The 10,083-nt window shown below is 56.0% G+C and overlaps 1 protein-coding gene across 3 annotated transcripts; it reads right to left on the bottom strand.

The window, feature by feature from the left end:
• Nucleotides 1-4,026: 4,026 nt before the first annotated feature.
• LOC309678227 (osteoclast-associated immunoglobulin-like receptor) lies at nt 4,027-6,437 on the bottom strand. Of its 3 annotated transcripts, none has more exons than XM_082491208.1 (6): nt 6,383-6,437; nt 6,116-6,296; nt 5,989-6,024; nt 5,540-5,809; nt 5,011-5,292; nt 4,027-4,465 (listed from the first exon to the last, which is right to left on the bottom strand). In XM_082491208.1, the coding sequence occupies exons 2-6, from the start codon at nt 6,147-6,149 to the stop codon at nt 4,350-4,352; spliced, it is 738 nt and encodes a 245-aa protein (XP_082347334.1). In that variant the 5' UTR covers nt 6,150-6,296; nt 6,383-6,437; the 3' UTR covers nt 4,027-4,349. The 3 variants fall into 3 exon arrangements, with proteins under 3 accessions (XP_082347334.1, XP_082347335.1, XP_082347336.1); XM_082491209.1 differs by having other exon boundaries at nt 5,140-5,292; XM_082491210.1 differs by having other exon boundaries at nt 5,011-5,139.
• Nucleotides 6,438-10,083: the final 3,646 nt, after the last annotated feature.

The following is a 10,083-nucleotide window of genomic DNA, read 5'->3' as shown; positions in this document are numbered from 1 at the left end:
GGGACTGACTGCCTGCGTATGTGCTTGCGCACGTGTAAAGGCTGATCTTGGCTTTGCTCAGCAGCTGAGAGATTTCCCCCACCCCCACCCCTTGATGTGTTCCTCTGGGGGGCCTCGTGTTAACATCGTTTCCAGGGGATGCTCTCAAGGAGCTTCTGCTCACTTTGCCTTTTTCTCTGAATTCCTTTGACTTTGCCTTTTAAGGCCAGATGATGACTTTGCTTTGCCCCGTCACCATACTGGGAACCGGTGGTCCACCTCTTGCCCCTTCCAGGGACCAATGTGTCCTGGCTGCTGCTTGCCCACGGCCGGCATTTGCGCTTTATTCCTCTTTACCTTAATGCAACATCCCCAGGGCCCCGTGGCACCGGGGCTGGGTGGGTGCAGAACAAGCTCCATTCCCTCTTGCGCTTCAGGCTGTCTTGGCCAGTATGTCTCTGGGAGAAAGGGTGCTTGGTGAACTTGTTTCCTTTGCAGCAATTAAAAAATCTTCTGCAAAAGAGAGTTGGACCCTCTTTGGTCCACGTATTAGGAGCAAGGCCCTTTTTAGAGCAGAGACAGCTGCCAAGGACAAGAAGCATCCGTTTCTCCGTAGGCAGATTCACAGCTCGCTTATGAAAGCATTCCTGAGTCGACTGACTCGATCCTGCCAAGCCACCTTCTCCCCCTTTTTTGCCCTCGCGAGGCCCCCGGGTTTTGCTGCCTGAAGAGTGGGATCTTCTGCTGTCCCTGGAATCCTTACCTGCAGAGCTAAAAGAAATTCAGCAGTTAACTGGGGTTTTCCTCTGTCCTTTTGGTAACATAGCACCCTTCCAACAAGGGTGCAGGCGCCTTGGGAATGTTCCTGTAACACTGTCCCTTGTGATGGGGGAGAGGCCGAGTTGGCTCGGACTCCAGAGCCAGAAAAGCCAACATGCCCGGGGGGTCCTGGCAGAGTCCCAGGCAGCTTCTGATCGTCCCTGTGTGCCCTGGTGGCACCCGCACTGCTCTCGCCGTGGTCCTGCCGCTTGCTGTGGGTGCCGGTGGAGCAGTGGTGTGGCAGTGTGGTGCTGGAGGGTGGCCACCTGCCCCAAGGGCTCTCCACAGTCCGCAGTGATGGCACCCGAGTCCCGTGTCTACTTTCTTTCCCATTCCCAAGAATGACATATCAGTAGCAAAACAATTTTTTCCCCCCTTTCCCAGTGCCCACAGACAGGGATGAAGGGATCGTAGCAAAGCGCACCAGCAATGTGTCTTGGAGCAGCACTGCCTTGGGAGCCACTGTCACACCTGGGTCAATCTGTTCGAGGCTTCCCATGGAAATGTAGCATTTTGACTCTTTCTTATTGAGTATTTGGGGTCACATTTGACCTGCTCTTGAAACTCTGCTGCTTGCTCTTCATGCAGGACTTGCAATTAATCCATGTATTTGTTTTGTCAATGCTTGGGTTTGATTTAGGCAGCTCTCCCTCTCCTGTCCTTTTTTGTTCTCTTCCATCTCTTCAAGCACCGCGGTGTGGCCAGCTGTGGAGAGAGGGGAGGGGGTAGGAACAGCCGTGTCTCACAGTCACTCTCCAAGTCACCCTTGATCTGCAGTAAATGGTCCTGAAGTTGGTCTCTTCAGTTGATGGGGAGTCTCTTTCTGGGCCACTGTGTGCCAGGGGAGAAGAGGAGGAGCCCTGGGACCTTCAGCTGGGAGACTCTGTGCGAACGGTGCTGAGACCTCTCCAGGTGTGGTCTGGAACAGAACGGCTCTTGATACCCTTGCACAGGATGTGGTTATTGAGCGTGTAAGGAAACATCTTACAAAAGCATCCTATTCTCATCTGCTCCGTTCTCTCGTGCTAAATCATTCCTCCTGTTGGGGAAGGGACTGAGCGCTGTCCGAGGGGCTGCTACCCAGGTGTCAGCTCTGAAAGTAGCGTGAAGAATGGAGAGCCTTGTCTCCCACAGGGCTGCCCTGGAGAGCAGAGGTGGTGGTGAGCTCAGAAGATCCCAGCTGAAGGGGAAGAGGAGCCATGGCTGTCCCCCAGGACTGGCTACAACCAACACCATCAGCTCCTGCTCTGCTGTTGGGTGCAGTCGAGCCATGCTGTGCCTGGGCACCACAAAATGGGTGGAGGGACCTGTGCCGGCCGTGGGCAGCAGCAGGAAGCTGTCCCCATGGGGTACTGCCTTACCTGGGCTCTTTCGACCTCCCTCTGAGAGAACAGACACAAACTGGACAGGACTGACAAGGTGCTCCCCCTTGGCTGGGGGGTCTGGCTGGATGCCGGGTCTCTGCTGGGTCCGAGCTCTGCGCAGGGAGCAGCCGGCAGGAGAACCAGCCCCACTGGAAGGGTGATGGGAGATGTGAGAGGCTCTGCCGCACACACTCACCGGCTTCTTGAGCATCTGTCCATCAGCCCCTCAGGCTGACTCGGCAGTTTGGGTACAAAGCCTCTGGATTCATCTGGGTGAGAGAGTTACAGGGTTTGTAGGTGGTCAAGGGCTATTTACTGTTAAAACTTATAACCTTCTTCTTGTTTTCCTTTAAAACCAAACCAAACCCAAAGCATTGTGTGTGTATGTGTGGATGGGTGTCTGTGGAAGTACCACGACACCGTTTCCTCTGCTGTTGGTGTGTCGCTGTTTTAATGTGCTGGTCTGTTGTGGCTGTGGAGGCGGCAGGCCCTGGTCCCAGGGTCTCGGGCGATGTGTCCTTTGTGAGCAGAAGTTGTCTCTGGTCCCGGCAGGGAAACCAGGAGAAGGAAAGTTGCTGCCTCCCTGGCCTTGGCAGGTCCTCCATCTCCCCAGAGCATTGATTGGGAGTCCCCCCTCAGGGAGCATCAAGGGCAGCTGTGACCAAGGCAGAAGCACCAAAGTTTTTCATCCTTCCCCTGTTGCCTGACCAAACTCCTCATGGGGATGTCCACTGCCACATCACTAAGAAGCCGGAGAGGAAAATGGGGCTGTGTCTGGCCCGCAGGTTCCTCTCTGGTGTCTTTCTGAGAGATGTGACTGCAGCCAAAATTTCCAAGTCAATGAAGAATTTTTCAAGTCAAGTGTTTTTTTGAGTGGAGGCCCCCGAGCCTGTGCTCCTGTCGTTCCTGCCCTTGCTGCTCCGGATGGTGCTGGCAGGGCTTAGCTGGAGCTGTGGGAGATGTCCCACCACACGCTCCAGCCTCAGGCACAGGGTGTCTTGTGGGGCGGCTGGTCCGCAGGTGACTCCGGGTGCATGGGAGCAGGTGGAGCCTCTCAGGAAGGTGTTTCTCCTTCCTCATGGAAATGGGCAGCATCGTGACGGTGTGAAGCCAAGGTCTCCATTTCTGTGAGAGCAGCCAGCCTGAAGCTCAGTGAGGAGGGCGGCTGTGCCCCCCTCGCCAGAGCGCGGCTGCCGGCCTCGGCCTTCCTCCGGTGATTTCCGTGTCGATCACAAGCACTTTTAGAAAAGAAAGAGACCCTCCAAATAGTCCAGGAGGGTTGAGGGCTTGGGGCAGCCGCCTCCTGCAGAGGCAGTTCTGGGGATGTGAGTGCAATGAGGGGTGTTGGGGAAGAGGTGGGAGCATCAGGGGGATGTGACTCAGCCACTTCTGCTCCCCTGTTCCCCACTCCGTACCCTGCGGGGGGGGACCCCTCGGTGCAGAGGAGGGGGAAAGACCTGGGGGGCTGCAGCCTGGCTCCCTTCCTCCCATCCACCCCTTCCCTCTGGGGCCTGAGGCTCGCTCCGCCTCGGAGGGAGGAAAGGGTGTGTTGGGGGGGAGCGTATTTTGGAAGGAGCGTTATGATAACTAAAGCTTTTTTGCACTTTCATTCATTTTGCACTCGTTCTTAGTTTTTCTTTTTTCCGCGTTTTTAATATTCACACCTCCTCTTTGTGTTTTCATAAGAAAAATACTTTTGTTGTAGCCAGTGAAGCTATTCTGGAACTTTGTGTCCCGAGTATACAGAGGTTTAAAGGTCCTACATATATAAATTTATATCTGCGTGAAAGTAAATTTATATATATAGGTCATGGTGTGATGTGTTTCGTCAGTGTTTTAAAATAATAAACGAATGTGAGCAATGGAAGCCTGTGCACTGGAGACTGGTTACTCAGCCCTGCCACCCCCGGGTACCGGCGCCTGGCCCTGCTGGGGACACAAGGACACGGACACACGGACATTGGGGGACAGGGGTGGGGGGTGGGCTGCCCCGCCCCCGGGCCACACCCCATCCCAAAAGCCCCACCCCAGAGCAATGCCGGAGGCAGCCGGGTGGGAATGGATGGTTTATTTATGGAGGTGAATCCCAGTGCTCCCTTACTGGTCCCAGTCACGGGGAAGCTCTGTGTGCGGGCACCGGGCTGACCCCTCCAGCTGCGGTGGTGGGGGTGGGGACTGTGCCCCATCCTAGCGGGGTCCCGTCCTGTGCCGATGGCTGCACATGGCCTCGGTCACGATCAGCCCCAGCAGGACCAGGACCCCGGCCCCCAGGGCCAGGCGCACAATGTTGGTCCAGGTGTAATCTGGAAGGGACAGGAAGGGACAGTCACTGAAGGCCCCCGGGGCAAACAGACACCATGGCAACGGGACACGCTGGGGAGCTCCTGGGCTAACGAGGGAGAAAGGGAAGTTCAAAGGGAGCACCAAGGCCTCCTGCCACCTCTGTCTCCCACATCCCCACTCCCTGGGGACACCCCCTACCCACCTGTCACCCCACCCAGTGGCACCAAAGACGGGGAGGAGGACAGAAACATGGAGCTGGCCCTCACCTGCCACTGCCAGCCAGACGGCACTGCTGGGCTGCGATGAGATGTACAACTGTCCCTGGGGCTGGTAGGTGTCCCCTGACCCTTGCCCCCCAACTGTGTCTATAGGGTCTACTAAGTCATCTGTAGGGTCTCTGAGGAGTTGGGGAGGCTCAAACACATCTGAAGGAAGCTGTATTCCTCTGCTTGGACCCCAATTACAGCTGCTTTCTTCCCCCACTTCCTCTTGTCTAGTTCCCCCAGGATGTGGCAGATGCCAGGGAGGAAAAGAAGAGTAGGATGTGGCTGGGGGGATGTCTCACCTCTCACCGCCAAATCCAGGGTCTTGCTGACAGCAGACCACTCAAACAAAGCATCCCTGGTGAAGCACTGGCAGCTGTAGCGGCCCTCATTGCCTTTATGCACACGGGAGAGGATGTAATCTTGTTCACCTGAGAGAAACGGAAAGCCTTGGACCTGGCCCTCCAGGTAGAGGAAACAGCCAGCCTTGGGGTGTCCGATGGTGCAACGGAAAACCACATCTGCTCCTGCATCCACCTCGTGGCCAGGCAGGACAGAGAGGACAGGTTCGGGGAGATGGAACTCTGCAGGGAGAGGAGAAGGCATGAGAAGGCGAGCAGGGCTTTGACACAGTGCCGGCAGCCTCTGGGATCTCCATAACCCCACCACCTGGCTCAGGTAGAGGTGAAGATGGTCCTCACCTCTCCAAGCCAGGGAAGAGGGCAAAACCCCTGTCCATCGTGTGGATGGGGAAGCCAAGTGGCTACGTGCATCCCGGTCTGCCCATGTGGCATCTGACCCCACGCGAAGGGGTAACAGCACGTCCCTCACCTTCCACCTGGATTTCCAGGGTTTCACTGCGAGCCAGCACAGCATCTCCATTCTGGTAATGGCAGCTATAGGCACCTGCGTCTTTTTGAGTGGCATTAGAGATGGAGAACTCGGCCCTGCTGCCACGCAACTCCAGGGTACGGACCTGCTGGCCATTCTGGTACAGCACAAAATTCCCATTGTCACAGCGGCAACTGCAGCAGATGGTGGTGGAACCTCCAGGTGGGACCACCCCAGGTGGCTTCAGGAAGATGGAGATAGTGGGGGCACCTGCACAGGGAGAGAGACACTGCCAGATGCTGCCTCTGCGGTGAGCCCAGAGCTGGCTCCACGCCCTACCTCCACACAAGGGCGAGTTTCATTCTGTGGGGCCAGGGAAGAGCCCTGGGAGATGGATGGGGGCCCAGAGATGTGTCCAAACTCACCGTCTACCTCCTCGTCATACTCACTTGGTGTAGCCTTGCTCTGTGCCACCAGCCAAGCACCTGCAAGAGAAACAGCCATGTAACATTTCTGTGGAGTCTCCAGACGCCTCATGCCCCCGCTCTGGGAGCCCACACAGCCTCTGGCACTCACCGAAGGCTAGCACGTGGGTCACGGGCAGGATCATGTCCCTCTTGGTTCCCTCTGTCCTCGCTTCAAGCAGGGCTTCTTCAGAGGAAGGCGTTGGCCGGAGGCACTGAACAGCTGGGTGGCTTCTCGTGGGTCCTGATACGCCTTCGTTGCCACAAGCCCTTCTGTCCCACGGCCTGGGGGTCTGCAGACACAATCGCAGAGCTGGGATGGTTGTACTGGAACCAGAACACCCCAGTGAGCTGCCCAGGGCTGGGCACCCTTGACGACCTGGTCTTAGGATCCTGTGGACATTAGGAGAGAAGCTATCGAGGACTTCGGTTTCTCTTTCTTGTCTCTGGTCACTTGATGGGGAAATGGCTTCCTCTTGGCCCTTGCGAAACAGGGTGAAGTTCTGCAATCAGGGCGGGGAGAAGGGACAGCGCAAGACTCTTCCTGAATCTCCGTAAGAAAACTGCAACAAGTGGTGTCATAAACCAGCTGTTTTAATAAGACAGAATAAAAAGTGGACCATAGATAGCAAGTAAATCTCATATCCCTTTGGAGGCAGGACATCCCACCACCCTGCCGCACCCATTGATTTTCCCACGGCGCGCTGCGCAAATCCCATCTGTGGAGATGTGTCCAGCATCTGCAGGGGTGTAAGATTTACCTCTTTTTTTTTTTTTTTTTTTTTTTTATTCTAAGCCACTAAAGCAGGTGTTTTATTACTCCATTTCTTGTCAGGCCTTTCTCACCCAGGTCCAGGAAGACCTCTGCACCATGTCATGCCCCCTCATCTCACCCAGAAACCTTCATGGTGCCCCCGCCACAGTGCAGAGCGGGTGGTGGAGGAGGAAAGGACACTGAGTCCAGCCCCAGGCTGTGTCCAGGCTGCGCTCTTCCCCACAGCCTCGAGGCAGGTTTGGCAGCTCCACAGAGTAGAATAGGAGGGAAGGAACTTGGTGTCCCTTTTGGCCTCCTCAGCGGCTGTTTCATCCCAGCTGGCCTACAGTGTCTTGCACTGGAGGAGGGACAGCAATACCTTCTACCTGTAGGTCTGGATCCACTCCACTGGGCTGGCCCCATTCCTCCTCCATCCAGGCCTCCTCAGTCCTATGCTTGAGCAACAGCAAGGTGCTTACTCCACATAACTGCTCACTTCCACCACACCTGGAGCCGTTGCTGAGCAGTTACACCTTCACCTGCCATGGTTGCCTATGCTCCTTGTGCCTGCAGATGAGATTTTTATCACATAAGGTAACAATCACCAGTACTAGGGGCCGTTGGACTCCCAGTGGGACAGCTGGCTCCATCCTTCTGGTGCAGCAGCAGGCATGTGGCCCACTGTCCACCTGGCTGGCCAGTGGGTCCTGGCAGTGCTGAGGGGGGCCATCTCCCCCCCAGCACAGGAGGAACATCACATCCCAGCTCTGGCATGTGTAGCAGATGCTCACGGCTGTCCCCAGTCCCACCACAGCTCTGAGGCTCACAGGCGTGAAGAGCTTGGAAGGGTGTGAATCTCCATGGAGAGGGAGTGAAGCCATGAAGCACTGACCCTCACACCATTGCGGTCAGGAGCAGGGTGACAGAAGGAAGAAGGCTTTCCTGAAGAGGTGTCCCACTATGTGTCCTACAGGTGTTCTTGACTTCACACAGAATCATAAAATCATCTAGGTTGGGACCTAGACTTAAAAGGGACCTTTAGGATCATGGAGTCCAACCACTAACCTAACTTTGCCAAAACCACCACTAAACCATGTCCCTCAGCACCACGTCTACCCATCTTTTAAATACCTCCAGGGATGGTGATTCCACCACTTCCCTGGGCAGCCTGTTCCAATGCTTTCCATTAGAAATGGTCTTCATGTCTTTGTGGTCCTCATGCAGTCTATGTGGTCTGTAGTCCATGTACCCTCAATGTGGTGTCCTTGTGGTTCCCATGTGGTCTATGCAGCCAATGGGATTTCCTGTGGGTCTCCACTTAGTCTGTAACAGTCCATGCGGCCTAAATTGGACTCGTGATCTGTACAGTGCAAGTGATCTCTATGTGGTCGCCTTTTGATACAGCCCCTTCATCCAGGACAGTTCAGATGAATCTGAAGGCCAGTGATAGGCAGGAAACCAGAAACTACCCCCCTGGCGTCCCTGTCCCTCCCAGCCTTGTCCTTAGCACTGATGTCCCCCTGTAACCTCTCCCCAAGGAATCTGCGGATGGTCACTGGCGTGCTGCCCTGCCTGAGCAGCCAGCACCCTGTTGTGAGATGGCAGAGGGATGGATGGATGGATGGACGGACGGGTGGATGGATGGATGGATGGATGGATGGATGGATGGATGGATGGAGAGGGTCTGTGAGACCCTGGTCTGAGATAATTGCCCTCCACAAATGTACGTCCTGGTCCCACATCATCCTGGACGCAAATCTGGCTCTCATGTGTTGCCCCAGATACGTTTTGGTCCCTCCCCACCCTTGACACGTGTATCATCTCTCATTCCCTACATGGACACATGCCTTGTCCTACCTCACCCCAGAAACCCCTATGGATGGCCATAGGTCCAGCTCTGTGCCCAGTTGAGGCCACAACATGGATCCTTGCTGGCCCCATACCTCACCAGGCCCTCTGTCCCTGGCTGCCTCTGGGCTCAGGGACTCTGCAGGACAGGGATGGCCTGTGTTCTTCGTTCCCCAGTGCCTATGTCCCTGGAGATGCCTTTCTCAGTGTCCTCCAGGTCCTCATATCCTCCCATTCCCTCTGTCCCCACACAGTTCTTGTGATGGGGGATGTCCTCCCCCCTATGGGGACATGCCACATAGGAGCTACCAGGTCCAACAGGCAGGGACACAGGGACATCCCTCTAAGAGGTGACCTTTTTGAAGGAGTCAGGTGGGCTTACGGTCACCCAGAGTCTCCTTTTGACCAGGGGCATGGGGACCTGGAAGGGACCTGCTAAGCCTTCCCTCTCATCAATCCCACCACAGCCCTTCAACCCATGGCCATGTCCCCCTCGCTCCACGGCAATCCTACCCCACAGACATGTCCCGAAGTCCCACCCTTACCCCATAGCTGTGTCCCACATGTACCCACCACCCCATATACATGCTCCACATCCTCACTACCCCATTTCCATGTCTCCATGTCCTCCCCATTCCACTGAGATGTCCTCCATGCCCCTCCCCCCATATAGCCAAATCCCAGTGGCTCCCTGATCCACAGCAGTTCCACCCCACAGCTATGTCTCCATGTCCGCACATGCCACAGTGATGTGCCCCTGCTCATGGTGATCCCACCCCATGGCTATGTCCCATGTAACACCATCACCCCATAGCTGTATACCCATGGCTCCCGTCCCATTGCTGTGGCCCCATGGCCACCTGCACCATAGCCATAGCCCACAGAATGACAGAATGACAGAATGACAGAATGACAGAGAATGGTGGGGGTTGGAAGGGCTCTCTGGAGCTCCCCCAGTCCCACCCCCTGCCAGAGCAGAGGCACCTACAGCAGTGGCACAGGATACGTCCAGGTGGGTTTGGAATGTGTCCAGAGTGGGAGACTCCCCCACCTCTCTGGGCAGCCTGTGCTTCAAAGGGAAGAAGTCCCTCCTCATGTTGAGATGGAACTTCCTGTGTTCCAGTTTGTGCCCGTTACCTCCATATCTTGTTCTGTCACTGGGCACCACTGGAAACAGACTGTTCCCATCCCCCTAGCATCCTGCCTTTGGGTATTGATAAGTACTGATAAGATCCCCTCTCGGTCGTCTTTCCCACGGCCCTTGCCACTTCTGCCAAACCCCATCGGACCCCATCCCGCTGCCGTGGTCTCACGGACCCTCCCCCGCTGCTATTTTGGGGTTAAAAATAGCTGAGAGGCGGGTGCAAGCGGGAAACGAAACTGAGCGCTGCGGGAGGGCGGAGCCATGGGCTGTTAGAAGGGACTGCGACCCCCGGGAGCGACACAGAGCAGCGTATCAGAGGGGACCGAGGTGTCCG

Source organism: Vanellus vanellus, assembly GCF_965231255.1.
Source record: "Vanellus vanellus genome assembly, chromosome: 15".
NCBI classification, from domain to species: Eukaryota; Metazoa; Chordata; class Aves; order Charadriiformes; family Charadriidae; genus Vanellus; species Vanellus vanellus.
The sequence above is the reverse complement of the archived record's forward strand: the minus strand, read 5'-3'. Positions and strand labels throughout refer to the sequence as shown.